Below are 20601 nucleotides of genomic sequence, written 5' to 3' on the forward strand. Positions count from 1 at the left end.
TGCCCAACCCTCGACACACTCACCAAGAGGTATATTCCTCTTGACAAAACTGAAACTCTCTTCCTCTCGAAAGTTTGCCATTGGTCCAGCTCATCCGTAGCCTTGAAGTTAAAACACTTTGTGCAACAAATAAATGCTAATCAGCGCTGTTAGTCGATGGGAAAGCGAACGAGTCGCTCTGTCGCACGGACACGGCACTGGCGATGACAGCACGACATGGCCACCGCCACAGCATGGAACCGGAAGAGTTGCACATTTTATTTTTCTTCGGTGGGTCTCCTAGAGCGCGTAATGGGCCTCCATCACGACCCGGGAGAGTTAAGCGATAATTCTTCGAGCAAACAAAACCGTTGCATTTTAACAGAGTGCCCGATCTCGCTGCTGGATCTCGAGTTTTTCTTACGCTGATGGCTAAGAATTTTTCCCTAACAAGACTAAAGTGGATTCATTGCATTTCGTTAAGTGACAATGTATTTTAGCGCAAGCAAACACGGAGCGTCGTTGAGACCTGCGTTTATGCTTACTGAAAACAGTGCAATGGAAGGGATCTACAAACAGCAGCTCAGATCGTGTCTTATACAGTTATATTGCCACCTGCTACATAATCTCCCGGTCTGGACATCTATTCGCTTGTGAGGATGTTTTTTTTCCCGTCAAAAAAATGTTTAAGAAATTAAATTCAACAACACTCCAGCTCATGTTCGATGCATTATTCTTCACTTCGTCATAATCTTTCTTCTCTCATCAATCACACCCAGTGAAGAATTTCCTTTGCTAGGAAATCCCACTCTTTCTCATCTATCTTCATAAAAATAAACTTCCCACTGTCTTGCTCTTCAAAGCCCCTACGCCATACAGGCGATAGTTATTGAACGATAGAAAAACTAATCAAACAACACAACTTGCTTCCTCCGTAGAATGGGATCTTCCTTCGAGACAGTGGCTTGCGGTGACCTCCATACTGTTGATTGCCGGAGCAGCCGGAGTGGCCGTCCCGCTCGCCCTCAAGGTTTCGTCCGGTGCGCCGCTCGAGGAACGGCTGCAGGTGGCTACGCAGCTGCTCGACACAGTGCCTTTAATCGATGGTCACAACGATCTGCCGTGGAACATACGGAAATTCCTGCACAATCAGCTGAACGATTTTCGGTAAGTAAAGTCTGCCCTTCCCGGAAATACATGAGTGAATGTGTGTGTGTGTGTGTGTGAGTGTGACATTCCTTACCGCCACACTCTGTGTCCAATTAGTAACTTTTTCAATTTAGTCCGTCTTGAGTCCCGTGCCCAAACAAGACTTTCGTCGAGCTAATGCCAGTATGTGTGTGTGTGGTTTTGCCTCGATTCCCAACAGGTTTGACGATGATCTCAAGACGATACTGCCCTGGTCGAAGAGTGCCTGGAGTCATACGGATTTGCAGCGGCTCAAACGTGGTCGCATTTCTGCACAGGTAAGGTACAATATTTACCGATCGTTCCGATTCCTTCTTTCTCAATTTTTGAGGCTAAATACAGCTTCTAAGTCATACGTACTACAAGGAGTTCTTGCTCTTTTTTTTTGTGTGTGTTGTGTGATTGATTTTCGTCCCGCTCATTTCCCATTTTAATCAACTCTTCCCCTTCCCTTCAATTCTTCCACACTCTCCTCAACTCCCTTTTCCCTAAAAAAAACTTTTCATTCGATCAGCCCGAAACCGCAACTTTTTCGATGACCCTTCAACCGGTTCAAGTGGAAAAGGTACTCAAAACGCGATCCATCTCGGGGAGTTTTTTCGTTCCTTTCGTCGTTTCGCTCATTTCCTACACTTGTACCTTTTTGCCTTCCCCCTGGACAAACCACAGTCCTACATTGTTGCGCGGAACTTTGCCGCAGTTCCTTCTTCGGTTAAAACTCGATAGAAAAACAAATAGCTGGTGTAGAGCGTGGCAGAGCACACGTTAACTCGGAACTCTTTTGCCGCTGTGGAGAATTGAATTTTCTCTTCCATTTACCAACGTTATTTACCAGTTGGGGTTCGAAGGGAGCGTATGTATGCTGAGGGTACGCGTAACAATACCAATCCAAACTTCCTTTTAGTTGGGTTGCTCGTGCATTTGTCCTGCCTGAGCACTTAAGGGTTGGCCGTCGTTTGTTGGTGCTTGTTAGCGTAGAAGCTCCACCATTTAATTTTATTTACCTTGTGCCGTGAAATTTGTATTCGTTGCAGAAACATGTAAAAACGTTGTAGAAACGTAAATTGCAGAACATGTTTGAATTATTCCGTTGTAACAAAAGCCATTTATTTTAGACAATTTACACACCTCGCAGACGTTGGTGCTTTCATGATCGAAATGAAAATGTTCAAATTCGTTCCCATTTCATTAAAACCATTCCGGAAGCTTACGACTTCACCTTTCGTAATAAAAATTTGTTATAGCGCAACAGCAGCATGCAATCATGTGGGTTATTTAGCAACTTATAGCTCATAAAAGCAACCATTTACGTTCTCGTCGTTAAACGCAATACACAAAACACGGCGCTATGATCGACTGATCGCAACAATCGATTTTTGTATTGTCTCTAATAAACTTTTTTTATACACCGGCGAACAAATTCCTTTCCCACCAAACATCAGCACGCGCAATACCGTTCCCGTTTAGTATCTTTCTGACCAATATCGGCCGTTTCCTCGCGTTTCATTTTCTATTCTATTGAGCATTTTTGGAAGAACCATAATCAACGAACAAAAGTCGACCCATCGTCCCTCTAAACGGTTCATCACCGTTCCGAGCTTCCCCAACTTAATTTTCTTCCCCACGCTCCGTGCGGTGTCTCGGTTAAATTTGATCTGAAATCCAAATCATCCATAAACTCATCAAATCACGTTTATTCCTGCGATTTCATCACCTTTACGGGCGAACCGATGACGCCCTGGTTCGTATAAATCTTGCCGAAGCATCGAAGCACTTGTAACGACTTTTCTCGACGATTTTCATGACGGTCCCCACAATGAGTTAGAATCGCTCATCACAGTACCTTTCGGGGTTATTAATATATTTTAAGCGCCATTACATTTTATATCGATTGCACCGAACCACCACAGTCGTATCTGGGAACGTAAAGCCCTTAGAAAAATGTTGGAAAAGGACCACAGTTTTACGCACAAAGATTTTAAATCATAGTTCGACCGTAGTTAGCTGCTGCTGACCCATAAAAGATGCTGAAGCTATTATTTATAATTGAAATCATCACATAAAAGCCTTTCCTCGGCCGCTGCTCTAGTTAACGCTCGATTAGAAGTCTAGACACTGCGATACGATGCGATCAAAATAGGCGTTTTGTTTCTGCACCACATAACATCACATTTTGGCTTATGTTTTATTTAAAGACGCCATAAAATGATTAATCTGTAATTGTACTGAATAGTAGATCTTTATGGCTGAAATTATCAACAATTTCAATGCTGCTGATGAAAGTTCGGCATGAGCAACTCACTCTGTAACGTGTCTCAATTTGTCCAACGATGTAACAGATTAGACGCTATTTGTTTAAATTAAATCTTCGTTCCTTCATTACCTTATCCATGATAACCCCCGAATATCATGTTTTAAGCGGCAACCTCTTCTGCGGCGATGGAAAAGTTCGCGCCCTGTAAAACCTTTTTCTCGCCAACATTAACAGTATCTAGCTTCCAAATTTCACTCAGCCAATCGTAAAGCTTTTGTTTCGGTTTTGGGGAAAAATAAATTATCCTTCCGAAGCTCGGCTTGATGAAGAAAAAGTGAAACCCATTAGCGCACATACACACCGTGTTCTTTTGTCAATATGCATCCAAAGAAGTGTAAAAAGCAATCTTACAACTTCCGTTTTTTTCCAGGACAAGTTCAGGCACGTTGAATAGATCGTGCTTAGTACAATGCGTTTGATTGAAAAATAATGTAAATTAATCTCGATCACCCCCGCTAAGAGGCTTATCGATCGCCATTACATCACCAACGCCCAAAATGGGTGGGTTTCGAATGGAGAAAAATAAACAGGAGCGAAAAAAAAGGGACAATCCTCAGAGTGCCCTCAACGCTTCATCGGCCATGTTTCACGGAAGCGCGGTGTGGGGCCAGTTCAAATTACCTTCTGCCCCCGCTCCGAATAAACCTTCAACATCCAACAACAACAAGACCGCTCGTCCGATCGTCCGATGAACCGGAAGTACACCGGCACGGCGCATGGTTTGATGGGAAGCAAGCCATTTTATCGAGCCTGCCCACATCCCCGTTTTATCTACGCTTTGGTGATTGTGGCGTAACCTTTAAAAATGGAAAACCCGTCAACAAGCGCATGACTTTTCGCTATACTCTCGCTCTCTCCCTCTATCTCCTTCTTTTTTTCTCTCTGTCTCTCTTTTCCCTGGCTGTGGAGACACAGCAGAACAGCTTAAGGTTCCTCCTGCTGTTGAAGCGAACTGCTGTTGAGTGCTGGAAATATTAATTTTAACTCCGCATGGCAAACGCACCGCAGCAGCAGCACCGGCACGGAACGTGACCAAGACTGTGCACACCCGGATCGCATTCAATTAATTGGATAACGTTAACCTTCGCTGGAAATGAGACAGCAGATAGCCGGATAGTCTGTCTTAATGGGGATCCGCTATTAATGGAGGCACGGAGCTATAGCGTCCGGCTCTTTGTTCTCACCTTTCGGCACTTCTTTAATGTGCGATAGGCAGGTGAAGTCACGAATTTACGTGCAAACGGTTGCAGATTTGGGATTTTTCAGCAAAAGGCACCCTGGAACGGACACGCCGGTAGAGTAAATTAACGAGTTTCGTGGAAATGGTCCCGATTTTGCGTAACCCAGGAAATACTTTCCATTAGCGATAATGTGCTCGCTACTATTGCCTTACGCAGAGTTAAGAATTTCTGGATAAAGAATAAAGAGTTGTCAACTAATTGGTTAGACAGAATATCGAATTGAAGTTCTACTATTACAGTTTAATCGACGCGAACATCAATACTTCGTGTAATCCACTTAGTGTACGAGGGTGATTCATCATGAAACAATGTCCCTCCTATTTTTCTTCTGCAGTTTTGGGCCGCATACGTACCCTGTGAGGCGCAGCACAAGGATGCAGTGCAAATCACTTTGGAACAGATAGATGTAATTAAAAGACTGACAGAACGATACTCTCCACATCTGACTTCCTGCGCATCGGTGCTCGGTAAGTGGAACGGAAACGATTCTCCAATGTCATTTATAATGTTACGAAACTGATTTACCTAAATAAACCTATTAGGCACAAGTGCCTACCATTACCTCCAAGACTTACCGTGTGCCCAAATACATCGGCACCATATTGAAGTTGACATTAATTAGAAAGGTGCTTTTCATGTCTAAACCATTCTTCGCTCACTCACTCTCTCTCTCTCTCTCTCTCTCTCTCTCTCTTCATTCAATAGATATCGTGCAAGCGCACAAAAACCGTCAAATGTGTTCATTAATCGGTGTCGAGGGTGGCCACTCGCTCGGCGGTTCGCTCGGTGTCCTGCGCATCTACTATGCCCTCGGAGTGCGGTACATGACCCTTACCTCCACCTGCCACACACCGTGGGCCGATTCGAGCAATGCGGATGCACCGAAGTATGACATCCGACACGGTGGACTTACGGCTTACGGCAAGGTAATTGTCTATTTTTGCGTTATTACAGCGGTGTCCAAAATTTGTCCCCTGTCGAACGCACGCACACGTCCCTTCAACGGTGTCCTTAAAAACAGAATTTCGCTTCACTCTTTTGTACCACCGATGAATGGATGCCTATGCAACCTTCTTTCTAATCTAGTGCACATTCATACTCATGCCCATAATTACAGTTGAAGCGCTCCATGGGGACCATAAAAGATAATTAAGAGATTACTCACGGTTAGTTGGGAATGGACCACGGTCCTTCTGCTCCAGCAATGCGGCGGTTTGACTACCAGGAATGGGTTAAACACCCGCATTTCGAATGGTGAAAATGAGTTTGTCCAGGCTATCGAACGCAATATCATGCAGCCAGAGTCATTGTGGTTGCATGGCGGCTTTGCCCAACTGAAATCGGACCGAAATTCACTTATACACTTCACAATGGTGCGGAAGAGGTACAGTGTGTCCTCTCTTTTTGTAGCCACCAGGCGTTTGCATGGTTACATCTTTTCCACTCCGTTCTTACTGAAAGATAATGTGTGACATTTGTGTTGTGTTTGAAAACGTTTGAATCAATATTTTGCCAAAATGGTCTGAGCTTCATTCAAGAATATTTTTTAGTTTCATTAAAAATCTTGAATTCAACTGTCCGTTCGGGATGTTGCAAGAGTCCTCTAAAATCCACAATTTTACTGCTTTTCATATTAGATCCCCAACTCCTCTAATGGTCGTCCGGAGATATTTTCAGTATCTGCTATCCTACGAGTGCTTATTCTTTGCGCAATACTAATGATATCTGTGACAGATTGAACGGATAGATAGAATATGAACTAGTTTCACGATTGCAGTCGTGAGCTTTTGCTTGCAACAATCAATCGCCTATTGCGAAAGAACTTCTACCTTTGTACACGATAAGACCTCGAGCTTCATTTATTCTCCAGCTGGCTTCGCTATAGAATTGCTCAAGAGTTCAGCATCAAAAACAATCATAAACCATCGCGCCTTGCTAGTAATCTTTACCATAAAGCGGAACGACGCGTACAACAATATTATTGTAAGCAGCAATAATAAGCATCGCTGAATAAACAAGATCGAATTACCACCTTTTGTGCGAATGTTCCGTTGCGAATCAACCAGTGAGTTGCCAATTAATTATCTTCAGCTGTTCCGGGGAACAGTCGCAAAGAAACGGAGTCGTCCGAGCAACGGACGACAGTGCTGGATTGATTTGCCGGGACAGCTAAGGAGTCCAATTAATTTGCCCTTTCGCTGCTGTCTCTTCAAATTGGCAGCGAACGAATCGATTAAATTAAAATAACTCACCGAAAGGCATTTGGAATCTGCATCTTCAGCTAAGCAGCGCGATCGTTTCATTTCGTGTGATTCGTAGCGAATGCTTTTAACTAAAATACAGAAGAAAGTAGCATACTTTCAAATAATTTATATTACCTCAACACACGGTGGTGCTACACGAACTAGTTCACAGTGTATGCAACGCGAAGGATGACAACGAGAGTATAATGAATAAACCCCTTTACCGCCAATTCACGATACCATGCACTTTCGCAGCACATAAGCACAGTAGCGCCATTAGCAAAACGGTTCACAGGCGAACTTTCTTGATGCAATTGCACTTCATCCGACCACCATCCCACTGCTCGGCTGCAAACGACACTCACAAAAACCGCACGCCACCGCAGTTGATAGAATGGCATCTTTATACTGTTAAACACTCGCTTCGGAAGTGGGGGCGGAAGTGTACAAAGCGATCCGTTAATCATAACGAAACATAAACGCAATCAGCCCCATTTTCCAACCAATTCGCGCACAAACACTCGCGGGAATTGTGCAGCGAAATGAAGGAAAATGTATTCATCACAACGCTTCACCACTGTGACTCGCCTTCCGAGATCCGGTTGTGCGAATGCTGTGGGACCGCTTCAAACACGTCCCAAAAGCTGCTCCGTGTAACGAGGAATGATTGTCATAATGCGTGTTTCAAACTTGATACAATTTGCTTGTTATACTTAATTGTTATATAGAGCAGGCACAAGTGTTGATATCCAAAAACACATCTTCATCGTACCGGCATACGGGAAGATCGTTACGAGTGTGCGCCACCGGATGCACACAATCAAATTTTTAACGCTTTCAATTTTCTGTTCAAACCCCGCTACGTTCCGTCTATAATCTACAAAAACACAACAGATAGTGACTCCGAAAGAACTATCCTAGGAAGCAATCCGGTCTCACATCCGGTTCGAGCGACAGAATTGGCCCCCGGTACGCCTTAAACAACCAAGCCTAAACGGGGTTTTGCAATAGCTATATCGGTATCTGCCACATCAGAGAACAGACGACCAGCAGCAGCCCAGTCTCATCAGCACAATAAAAACCCGGTGGACAGATGTTCGCATTACAATGGAGGAACCGTATTGTTTCTACAGCTTTTTTGTCCACCTTTCAGAGCCCATGTAGGCCAATCGCTGCGCTATGGTAGTTTTATCGAGGTTGTACCATGATGCCATACTGTATCGCCAGCTGCAGGCAGGTTATTTGATTCAAAGTTTTGCTGAGTTTATTCTTGTGTCGTGTGAGCTGCATTGGAAAATCTATGCCAATTCCGACAGTTGTTGAAATTTTGACCAATAGAGAGAAACAAAGCTTAAAACTTGTAGGAAAACGCATTCAACACAGTTTAACAGATTTTGTTTAAAATTTTCAGAATGATTCCCAATGCCGATTTTGTTTAAATTTGTGCGTCAAATTAATTCCTAAAATGGTTGATTCAATCTAACTTTCCAATTGTTTTCGAATTTACATCCGTCTGGATTATTCCGGAATGCAGTGACAATACAATAAAGAAGTTTAATTAATAACATTTTCACGCTACAACGAACGCTCGCCCGTAGTTCCGTAATGAGTAGGGAAACGCATATTCTAATCTAACGTACTACATTCACGATGCCATTCGCATTCGATTGCATATCCGCGCATTCTGGCGCTGTCCATTCAATTCATTCCCCAGCGCGAGGAAAGTTTGGCCCAGTGCGATGCGAATCCAAATTTATCCAATTAAGATTTTGTCACAATGCTGTGCCTGTTATTTCGTTGAACGTCCGTATATATCATCTCAGTTCGGATTACAGTCTTTTTTGCCACTCGTGTGCTGCAAATACAAATGAGTTATAACATCCTTCTCGCTCGGTTGAGTTTTTTTGTTGGTTCAATCCTATATCCTATATCCTATTGTGTTGTACATGTATTGGATAACGAATTTGGATGTGCAAACCAGTGTCAGGACTTGGAGAACGGTCCTAGTTGCTAGAAGTCCTGTCGGATAACGTCATATCAAAGACAGAGGACGAACACGCAGTTCGTCACCACTCGTCGTCGCGAATGTTTGCTTATGGTTCAGGGTAAAGGGTTTTTTTCGTCTAAACCGGATATCAGCCTTTTTTCGTACTTCAAAACTGGGCTAACTGGTAGTGAGGTCCAGCGGTGGTCCAGAGCGTATTCAAAGAGCAGCCTGTCCTCGGTTCGTGGCTGTCCATTTCGGGATAAATTCCCATTTGTATTCCAATTTATGTCTGATAACTTTTTCACTCCATCTCGTTTCATGACTTGTTTTTTTCTTTTTTCTTCTCTCACATCATCTTAACGACCTGTTTTCCACAATCCAATCTACCCCGCGCATCGAAACGCGGATCACCGTACCCCCTGTTGCCGGCCACAGACGATCGTGCGCGAAATGAACCGGCTCGGCATGATAGTGGACCTATCAAAGTCGTCCGTCGGCACGATGAAGGATGTGCTGGCGACCTCGCAGGCACCGGTCATCTTTTCCCACTCGTCGGCCCACGCACTGTGCAACTCGAGCCGCAACGTACAGGACGAAGTGCTCGAGCTGGTGACGAAAAATCGCGGCCTCGTGATGGTCAACTTTTACAACAAGTTCCTGCGGTGCAGCGATAACGCATCGGTACAGGACGCCGTGGGTAAGTGGAAATTGTCCGTTTTTTGTGCTCTCTTCCCTTTGTATCGTTTGCTATTTACATGTACATTCGTTCGCTATAAAGTCTACCCCTATCCGTGCCGAGTCATCCTTCACTGTCAAGCGTTGGTGTTGGCGTTGGTGGGTAGATTGATGCAACATCGACCAACCGCGCGAGCGCACATGATTTGTATAAAGTGCTTCCATAACTCGTTCCACCTGCACCTTTGCTCACATTTTCACACATCCTTGCAATGCACGGAGGAGTGCGGGATTCCAATCGACATTCCCGAACACTTCCGCTCGATGGCTATGCACCGTGCAGCGGCAGACATAAACGACGAACCACATGAAAGGGAAGCTTTTCCATTACTCGCACCTTTCAAAACACGTTCTTGCCAACTGCCTGTTTCAACCGCGGTGTGTGCGCTTAAACCGGAAGCAAATAGAAACGAATCTTTTATGAAATCGAAAAGGGATGCCAGAAGCGATGATACAGATCACGGTTCACGAGATGTGTATCGGATTCGCAATGGATCCTAGGCAGGATGTGTAAAACGTTAAGCCGTATCATGGTTACACACAAAAGACAATCGCGAAAACGGAAGCATTCTATACATATCCTGTTTTTCTAGCATCTTAACGCATATCAGGATTACACGAGATAGGCAAAACAAATCGTTTCTAAGATTATCATGTGTAAAATTTAAATTTGTGATATGATTCACACACATTCAACAAACGAGAATATATTATTATTGTTATAAAATGATAATTTACCATTTAGTTTACTTAACTATTCGCTCCGACCTTTTCCAAAACAAACATACCACAATTACAACCTTTCCATTTACTGCTTCATCTGCAAAACCCACGGATGGTTCATGACGTCTCGCAGCGTGATCCGGGAACTGCTCGGTATGCGCAGCAGCTGCAAAATGATAAGAAATTCCAATAAACCATTTCGTACCCAGCACTGGCGGCTAACAGTCGTCGTCATAAATCATACCTTCGAGATGAGATTAATCGCACCGGTGGTCATGTGCCGCGGGTACACGATGTCCAGCCGCCGGATCTTGTCGTACGTGTTTTGTGTCGTCTGCGATTCGAACGGTGGATTGCCCACCAGAAATTCGTAGCACAGAATGCCCAAACACCACTGGTCGACCGAATCGTCGTACGTCTTGCCGTCCACCATTTCGGGCGGCAGGTAATCCAGCGTACCGCACATCGTTTTGCGCATGTTCGAGTTGGTATGTGCGGACCAACCAAAATCGGCCAGCTTTATGTTGTCGTCATCGGTGAGCAGTATGTTCTCCGGCTTCAGATCACGGTGGATCACGTTGTTGGCGTGACAGTAGTTCAGCGCATCGGCCACCTGCGATATGTAGCGTGCGGAACGGCGTTCGTCGAACCGGCCTTTCGGTGCCGCCTTCAGGTGTTTGTACAGCTCTCCCTGGGCGGCCAGCTCAAGTGCCAGGTAGATGCGCCGATCGTCATGGAACCATGTGTACAGTCGCAGAATGTGCGGATGTTTGAGGCGCGATTGGATTTCGATCTCGCGCAACAGCTGCTTCTCGACGTTCCATTTGGTTAGCTGAGATTTGAACATGACCTTCATTGCCACCATAAAGCCGGTTTCACGCTCGCGGGTAAGATAGACGCGACCGAACTTTCCGCGACCAAGCGGGCATCCTATTTCGAAATCATCCGTAGACCACTCGTATGGATTCTCGTACGCCGGGTGCTGCATCATTTTGATGGTTTTCATCAGCAATTCCGAGTTGGACGAATCGCAATCGTTACCATTCATGATAAAGCTATCAATGTTTCTGGATTGCATCACAAACACGACCTTTGGGTGTAGAAAACAATTGTACTTTATCAAACTACACAGAAATTGTTCCACGGAGCGTTGTTGTCGCTTTGTGCTTGCTGTTTTGTTCAGTTATGGCGGTTGTGGGTTCAAATCTTTGTGACAGCGGCCGTCAACGATCGTGCTGTCATATTGACAGTTGATATTTTTACAGCGGTACTAATTTGAATTGCTCGTTACTCATTTCGAAAAATGTAGTGATGAAGTTTGAGAAATGTTTTACGTTTCTTTGATAATTTTTTTAAATAATTTTATTTTATAATTTCATAACAAGATTATTTTTTTGCCTTAAATAACAACTGTTTGGGCAAGTTTACTATTAGTTTAAAAATCTAACATTTCTTGTAGCTAATTTATTCAGCAAAAATGACGTTGGCTTCTAGTAAAGATGCTAAAAATAATATTAACTTTTTACTATTTCTAACCTTCTTAAAATACGCTTTCTCCAATTTAACAAAGATTCGATCATCAAGAAGGATGCTAACCAACAACGATCTCAAAATTATACTAATTTACACATCCCTTTCCACCCACAAACACAGTTTCAACAACATGAACTTAAGAACATTGAATGATTTAAAAAAGGAAACGTTTGAGGTTAAGGTAGCCACAGTTGGCACCCAAAATGGGTTCATCCCACGGAAACTGTTTAGCATATAAAACCTATTTAAAGTTTCAAGCGTGGTGTTTGCCTAGTTGCCGCCTTGTCTACCGCCACGTAAATGACACTTTCGCTTACCCAAAAACCACATCCGGTACAAAACCGAAGAATGGCGGAGTGTTTACTCTGGGCAGACGGCAACGACGACCCACATCATCCCACAAAACTTCTGTGCCACGTCATATATACACGTGAGCGCGTGTTGTTGGTGAATATTATATTTTCGTTTCGTTTAAATTTCTTTTCTAACTGAGCGTGTGCGTGAGTGGCAACTTCCGTTTTTATGAACTGTGCCTTTTTTGCTTTAGGCGTTAAATCGGTTTTCAAAATATGCCCAAAGTAGAATACCATGCGATTGGGGAATGTGTAGCTTGTGGTTTCGAAGCATAGAGTCTTGCCATACGATAAGTTCGCGCTTCAGCGATAATCGTTCACGAGTTCGTTAAGTTCCATTTTTCCTCTAAAATACGCGAAAAAAGAGAGTGTTTGTAAAGCAATAGACGTTAAATTACCTTTAACAACTCTATTACGCTCATTATTTAAAGCATTTGAATTCTGTACTGCATGTTTCTGTGTGCTCTCTAAACGTTTTTCCAAAAAGTCTAAGCTGTATTGAGCTTTTACGCTACGGCCTATTACAAAATCGTGTCTTGACATCAGAAACATTTTCCTGGAATTATAAAAATATAAAACACTACTACATTTCTACATTCCTTTTTGCTCTGAAATGTTTCGAAAAAGTTCTCAAATTTAAGCTTCTCTTTCACAACTAGAAAAAACCTTAGAATACCAGAATACTTTCCACAAGTTACATGTTTGCGTAAACAGAATGATTCGGATAAATTTATTTTGTGACATTAAATGTTTCAACGAAAACATTAAAAAAATATTGAGAGGACCTTTGTAACCTTCCAGGAATAAAGGGAAAATTCGCATTTTTCGTATACCAAATGACTTAGTTAAAAAAAACGCACAATTCCACGACTTGCACAAAGTGGTTTGTTCTCCATTCTGAACCGTCAACCACGTCCTCTTGCCCTATCAAAGGTTCGTACAACGATGGTCCTGTTATCCGTTTAAATATGATAAAATTAAGCACCAGCACCTGGAGGAGATTATATGCCCAATCCTCCAACACGCTTGTTTGTGTTGCCCCTTGCGAAGCGCTGTTCCAAAACAAATTGCCCAACCACTCTATTGAGATGTAGTACTATATCGTCCTAGCCCAAATGACAGGATGCTGAACTCCGACAACGAACCCGACTGGTATTCTCACCCAGTTTTTTTTTGTGTGCCGCGTTCTAATGCTAGGATTTTCAGATTTTGTCCATTCTTTCCGTGGATAAAGAGGCTTCTCCATGATGCTTTGACCCAACCGGAGAACCATCCACCATCCACGGAGAGGACGGAAAACATTTTTCTGCTTCCGACAGCTGCATCAAGCGGAGGGTTTGTCATGACAATTCATCCGTTAATTACAGCTTTAAGCACGCTCGTTGAGATATCCTTTTGTGTGCATGTAGTGTTCCTCGAAGAGAACCGTGTCCTCGGGGTTAGGTGGTGGTAATATTTTACTCCAAGCTTCCTCTCTCATTGCCGTAAGTCACTGTACGTTTTCGCTTTTCTATACAATGATAATGCTGAGAGTTACAAAAATTACAAGACAAAGTATTGGAGCCATTGAAATTGAGCGCCTCGAAAAAAGATCCCTCTAAATCTTTAAACATACCAAAGCGGCATCAAAATTTGATGTCAGAAAAAAAGGAAAGCTCTTCAATCAAAACAAAATAAAACCATATTATTAGGCTCACCCTCCATACCACGACATCCGGAAGCCGGGAATGCCAAGTGGAATGTTATAAAATTATGTGTCTTTTAATTAAAATTTTACGGCCTTTCGGGCGGTGACTGTGCATGATGTTTCGTGCCGAAGGGTGAGCGGATGTTTTGGAGACAAATGTATCGAGGTTCAGCGTTTGCGGGCTTGAGCTGAGCACCGCCAACAACGGCACGCTAGTATAACTTTAGCGAATTGCGACCGTGTTTAGTTGGCTGGAGAATTGGCAACATCCAAAAGCGAACGGAAACCCAGCTTTCTCAGCTGCCCACATTCCCAGGACATTTCGTGCCCACCTACCCGAGGCCCTGACATTCGGAATGTCAAAGCGAGCTGCGAGACACAGTGTGATAATTTGTTTTGATAACTGAATTAAAAGTTAAATTTAGATTAATTCGTCCCGATATCAAATTATTGGAATGTGTTCTGGCACCATTCGGAGTGTCTGGCGGGGGAATCTTTTCCACACGGGAAAACTTTGGGAGACAGCAAAGGAAAGCGGAAGAATATTTAGCAAAGTGATTTTTATCGCTCCAGCCTGTTCCTTTTACTTTCTTCTTATTGCGCCGCGCAAGGCAAACGTTAAAATCCGAGAAAGCGCATTATTACCGTTAATTGGGCTAAGGAATTAAATTTCTGGAAAGAAATTGTGTAGCATTGGGCACCGCATTACCCACCATCGGCGGATTTGAACTTTTTATACCACTCTCGGGAGTATCGTTCGTGTGTCTCTTTGAAGTTGTTGAAGCGTGGTGCGTGTGGTGATAACGATTTAATATTGCAATGGCAATTTAAATTTGCACTTTAAGTACAGTAATTAGTGGATTTAAGACACAATTTTGCAATTTTAGCTAAATTTTATTTAGGATATTATGAACTCCATGACATTTTATATTTAAGTGCAATAGAAATCCCACTGAAGAGCATATGCGCGCTTTGTTATCCTCATCAGTCGTGCTACGAATAATATTTGTTGAAATATTTATTTCCTCGCCAGTTACATTCGCCATTGAATATGCTAAACGCATTGTCGTGTGCCACGCTTCGTCGAATGTATTATTCATGGCCAAACCGAAATGTGCGCAAAACGCTGCACAAATGATGCACAAGACTCTCTGTCCCTCTCTCTCTTTTTTCGATCTCTCTCTCTTCTCTATCTTTCTCTCTAACTCGATTCTACATATTATAAAAAAAGACTCAGTACATTCAAATACGAACTACTCGAACTATCCTATTTCATCACCTGGTTTTAGTTTGTCGTTTGAGATCCTTTTTTTTCGTTGCTTCCTGTGCACAACACACTGCAACACAAACTTTACTTTACTCACAAAAGAGTCTGCAACAGCGCCAAGCGAACACCAGCGATGGGGCGAGCAAGTATCGCAATTTTCACGCCAACTTCCAAACGAGCCCTGGCGTGTGCAGAGTTGCATGCAAAATCTAGCCTTCTTAGGAACGATGGCACTGGCGAGTGTCCCTGGAAGCTGGGCGGAGCGGAATAGCGGAGGATTCGCCTGCACTCGTACAAAACTTTCACACTGTACCGTCCAAGTGCACACAGATGGTGGTGCGTTGACGGCAAACCAAGACGACAATTTTCAGCATCGGAAACTGTCGCCCGTGTGCAAGGCACTGGGAGGAAATTTGAATTTTTTATGCAATGAAAATTTAATTTGCCCAAACTTTATGTCCCCAAAACGAGGAGCGCAGGATGTGGGAGTTGTCGTCGCTTTCTGTGATTTTTAAGCTGATGCCAAGTTCATGCCAAGCATCATGCTTTGGGAAGAGATTTGAAGATCGATGAAAGTTTAATACGTTTATCTTTCGATGCTCCTTTCGATGCTGGAATTGGAAAATTATGGTTTCTCGAAGCGCCGTCGATAAATCAATCTTTATTTATTTCGCAAACTTTATCTTTGAAATGTTTTTCATTTGAACTAAAAATCAATTAAAAAGCTTAATCTACTAACTCTAATCAATCGGAAAAACAATCTTATCCAAAAAAAGAAAGCTTTTCCTACTTGAAGTTTTCGAGCATTATTCAATCTTAGTGTGGCTTAAAGTGCTCTTTAAACCCAGCATCTTCAGCCACTCGAGTGGTCTACGTCTTGTACCGCACAACTCGGTCGATTGTCGGTGCCAGTGACAAGAAGGACACCCTGCGTGGAACATTCATTCTGGCACCTGGTTTTCTTTTTCTCTTTCGAGTGTCCTTTGCCTTGCACGGTAAGCTCGTGATGGTGCAAGGCAGCAACAAGCTAATACATCTTTCGTAGTGACATTTATCGATGGGAGGTTATATGCATATTCATGCGGTTAAACATGTCCCTTATCCCTGGCACAAGTCTCTGGCATGGTTTTGGTCAGATTGTCCGGTGCAAACGATGTGAATGGACCACAGACATTCGAACGCAACACTTTCCCATACGTCTGGGCGATGCTTTAGCGTTTTCAGCAATGAAATAGTGTACCTTTTTCAGAGACTGTAAGCGTGAAAGGAATTTCATTCGAAGGTGGGAAAAGTCAATATTTTGCTCGGAAGCTGTATAACCCTTCTTTAGGTTGTCGGAGAAAAAGAATTTTTATCGTCGAACTGTCCATCAGGTGTGTGCATCATTATGGTTGATGGAGAAGTACAAAGAACTTACACTAAATTTTCGATCGAACTCTCGTTGTCTGTTTGTGTGTCTGTGCCTGCTCATGGGCCAAATGGGCGATTAAAATGGGTATTTCGTTCAACAAACTATCGATTGCACAATAAATGATGCAATAAATTGTGAATAAATTCTTCCAAAAGCGTGACCATCGAAGCAGTAAGCAGATAACAATGCAAAATAAATCATGCGAAAAGGCATATTTTCCTTGGGGAAAATCGACAATATACAGCAGCGAATCCATATTTTAGGTGGCCACTACCCACCTCAGAATTTTGAGATTTGAGAATAGCACGATGTAACTCATGGAATGTTTTTCGTTCTTTTTGGAGTCCTTGGGCGACAATATGACGTTTTTCGACTAAGACGTCTCTTGAATGAGGAGGCCTCTTTAAGCGACCAGACTTCTTGGTAGACTAGGTTCATTGGACAACAAAATCTCCATGACTGCGAGGTTTCTTAACAGATGAGGCCCTTAATTTGCCCGGTCAAGCAATGTCTCTTCGATCTACCAAGAGGCTGCTTTGGCTTTCGATTAGAAGGTCATTTGATAGACAAGATTACTTCGACTGCGACATCGTGGGCTTTCAGACGATCTATTGGTAGAGAAGGTCACTTAGATCATGACAGCTGTTGGTAGATGAGGCCCTTTAGATGTAAAAGGCTCATAGTAGAAGGGCCTTCGGTTATGGGCTCATTTTGGTAGACTAGATTGCTCAGATGAAGACGTTCCTTGGATTATAAGATCCCCTTTAAGGACATATTTCCTTAGAGGTTTCGTAAGTTTGGGTTCTTGAGCATCTTGGCCGTCAACAAATTTGACAATTATTCTTTTTAAACTATCAAAGCTAATATTAAGGAAAAAGGTTAATGTGGTTTAAGAGAACTTTCTTGAAACATTTGAAAGAATATTAAATACAAAAACTTATTTTCGCACCGGAGTTAATATTTCAACGATGATGCATTCATTAAATTGCAAAAAAGTAATCTAACTACAGGCGCTAATAAAGTAGACACACTTCCATTGCACGGGAAAGTTTTTAATGATATAAACTAATCATCTTTCCACAGATATACACACAAACCCACCCCCCACCCCCAAGTCCCACTAAATCATCCCGGATGCGGTTCCATTCTGTACCGGGAAACACCAAAATGAACAAAAACCTTCGCTGCGCTGAGTTTTATTGCGAACCATCCGCGTTTGTTTTCTAGCCTTTTTTTTTTTTTGTTAGTCTGAACTCCAACTCCTGTTGCGTTGTACATGAGCAAAACATAATTACCTCACCACGTGCAGCAAAAGTCCTGATGCATCGTAAAACTTATCGCCCCATGAAAAGCCAAAACCACACTGGAAAACGAGCGGAAAAAGCAGCAGTAGTACTACCAGGAGCACTCGGCGGCAGCACTTGTTTGAGTACACATTTTGCCAGCTCCATTCTCTTCGGTGTCTAGCCCACCAACATCAATACGCCTGCCGAAGCAGTGTGCAGAAGCATGTCCCGCCATGTTCATCTCCATGTACTACGGCCTCGCTCCGTTCCGTTTGAGTGGCGCTGGCAAAAACATAACACAAACACACTAAGAGCACACACCGTGCAGCGCTCACCAGGCAAACATTGCTGTCAGGACGACGACGACGTTCACTTGAATGCTTGCCGAGCTGTAAAAAAGGAGGAAAGAAAATGTTTTGCACTCTTCCCTTCAGTACGTCGGTGCAGCCAAGAGACAGGTGGCAAACGAAACGCATCTCCTGCTCCAGGAAGAAGCCCTGGAGAAGTGTATGTGGGCCTCCCGATGTCAAGGGCGATTGTGTGCAGTTTTGTTGTATTTGGAAGATCTCCCTTACTCTCGCTTTTACATCCGATTTCCGATTCTTTTCTTAACAACCTAATAGTGAGCCACCCATAAATACGTGCTCCATTGCTGGCTGGCTTTATAAAATCGTTCACAATTTGCTTCCTCATTCATGCAGTCGAACCGGGTCGAGTAGCGGTGACGGCATGGTTTCTTATCAAGTCAAAGGCGAGAACCACACACTTCTTTAGTGCGATAGACGACACTCGAAGAAAAAGGAAGATGAAAAAAGCTCCGTATTACTAGAAGCAGCGCGATGGAGTTTTCCTTGCAGCAGATAGCAGTAGATCCATGTTTATACAACCGAGTTCGAGAGTGAAGTGTGATGTGGCCCACGAGTTATGGCGAGCGTTTGAGCGCCTCTCGAACGATGAGTGTATTTGCGCACACTTTCCCGATTGCACTCTGCGGTTCGATGCAACTCTGATGCGCTGATGCCACTTATGTTCCGATCGAGACAAATGGGACTCTTTTCTCGTTTGCTTATTCGATCCGTTCTCCTACAAGGAAGATGCGCCTGAAACGGTATGCCTATGTACTATTTTTCCTTCCCGAAAAAAAGAAAATCCACTTCAAAGTGAAAACGGTGCAAATTTTCCACACCGTCCGGAGGGACCGTATAAAAAATGGCTCTGTTTGTCTATTCGTCCGTGTTTGTGGCTAGTCAAGCTAACCTCACTCTATGGCTGCACGTAGCAGCGTGAATAGACCGAAAGAATGTCACCACCGAATGCAATCGATGGTCATTGAAAATGCATCGAGTCTGAACTCCGAGTCCCTCCGGGGTCACACCTTCTCCGACATTCAGTTCCATAGACTTTGACCTGTTTTTTGCTTCCCATTACTTCAGGGCCACATACTGTGCAATCCTTCCGAACGGGACCGAATCTCTTTTGTTCGCGGACACCGCTTGAAACGGTTGGCCGGACATAATGGACCGGTTGACCAGCTTTTCATAAGCGAACTGAACCGGTTGGTGTTTTCTGGTAGAGCGGACTCAAAACGGAATAGCCGAATGCTGTGATAGTGTGTCGATGACGCTGAATGGGATGATGAATGGCGGTACACGTGGATCACCACACAGCACCATCGGAGCCTGAATGGAGTCTCTCGTGGGTGTCGTTTTCAGACTGTATTGGTTACTTCATGTGGTAGAAAAAATGGAACTATCGCGACCTTTTAAATGTGATATCGAATGAGAGAGACAGTAGCACTAATGTACATTAGCAAATGAGATGACTTTCTTGCAGCATGTAGCAGCTGTGTAAGTGTATTTTGTGTAATGCGCGGTTCCTTTTTTGATTTCAGCACACATAAATCACATTCGAAGAATTGCTGGAATCGACCACGTTGGATTGGGTGCGGGCTACGATGGAATTAATTTGTAAGTATCTCAATATTTCTGCTTCTCTGTTTCACCTAAGTTCTGAGTATGATTCTTAGAATCTTTTGAGGCCGGGCTGTTTGAACAACAAAATTGATACATGAAACGGAAAATAAGAGGTCTCTTGGACAACTGAGCTTCATCTCGTTGACGATGAAATCTCTTGCTAAATGAGCCTGGAATTTCAAAACACCTATCGACTGTAGGTACTCTTGGTATATAATCCCCCTTGCGAGTACTGGGTCACTTGAAAGATGAAGACCCTGGACCACAATCTTTCTTGGTTGATATTAGTTCCATGTTTGGTCCTCTAGACGAATTGCGAGCTTTTGATAGACAAAGTCTCATAGACGAAGTCAATCTAGAAAAGACCAATAGATGACGAATTCTCTTAGATGCATATAAGACATTTTTTAACAATCTCTTCGACCGACTCTTGGCCCCTGAAACATTGGAAATTTTTGACTTGGATGATGAGGCCCTTTGGTAGGTTTGGTCTTTTCGTCACTTGATAGATAAGGTTCTTTAGACAACGAGCTCTATGAAGATTCTTAGACATGTATTTTCCTAAGACTAGAAGTAAACTTAGACATCGATTTTCCTATAGAAGACTTTAGACTACGAGATCTCCTGGGGGTGGTTCGGTAGCCGAGGCGACAACGGTGCCGGTCTTCATACGGCAGGACC

General features: G+C 43.3%; 3 protein-coding genes across 7 annotated transcripts in view; 1 reads left to right on the forward strand and 2 right to left on the reverse strand.

Annotated features, from left to right (window-relative positions):
• LOC118514144 overlaps nt 1-20601 on the reverse strand; it is a 182098-nt gene that overhangs the window by 149689 nt on the left and 11808 nt on the right. The window lies entirely within an intron of this gene.
• LOC118514142 overlaps nt 1-20601 on the forward strand; it is a 60897-nt gene that overhangs the window by 30367 nt on the left and 9929 nt on the right. For 4 of the 5 annotated variants that reach the window (XM_036060746.1, XM_036060748.1, XM_036060745.1 and 1 more), the window contains 5 exons: nt 918-1146; nt 1349-1445; nt 5057-5189; nt 5428-5648; nt 9388-10293. In XM_036060746.1, coding sequence (XP_035916639.1) covers nt 918-1146; nt 1349-1445; nt 5057-5189; nt 5428-5648; nt 9388-10188 — 1481 coding nt within the window. In that variant the 3' untranslated portion in view covers nt 10189-10293. Of the gene's footprint in view, nt 1-917; nt 1147-1348; nt 1446-5056; nt 5190-5427; nt 5649-9387; nt 10294-19838; nt 19915-20601 lie in introns of those variants that run through there. The other variant, XM_036060749.1, reaches the window with a different exon arrangement.
• Nucleotides 10398-11617, reverse strand: LOC118514148 (aurora kinase B-like). The gene is made up of 2 exons (XM_036060759.1): nt 10655-11617; nt 10398-10576 (listed from the first exon to the last, which is right to left on the reverse strand). The coding sequence occupies exons 1-2, from the start codon at nt 11486-11488 to the stop codon at nt 10496-10498; spliced, it is 915 nt and encodes a 304-aa protein (XP_035916652.1). The 5' UTR covers nt 11489-11617; the 3' UTR covers nt 10398-10495.

This window comes from Anopheles stephensi, chromosome 3, assembly GCF_013141755.1.
Source record: "Anopheles stephensi strain Indian chromosome 3, UCI_ANSTEP_V1.0, whole genome shotgun sequence".
In the NCBI taxonomy this organism is placed as follows: domain Eukaryota; kingdom Metazoa; phylum Arthropoda; class Insecta; order Diptera; family Culicidae; genus Anopheles; species Anopheles stephensi.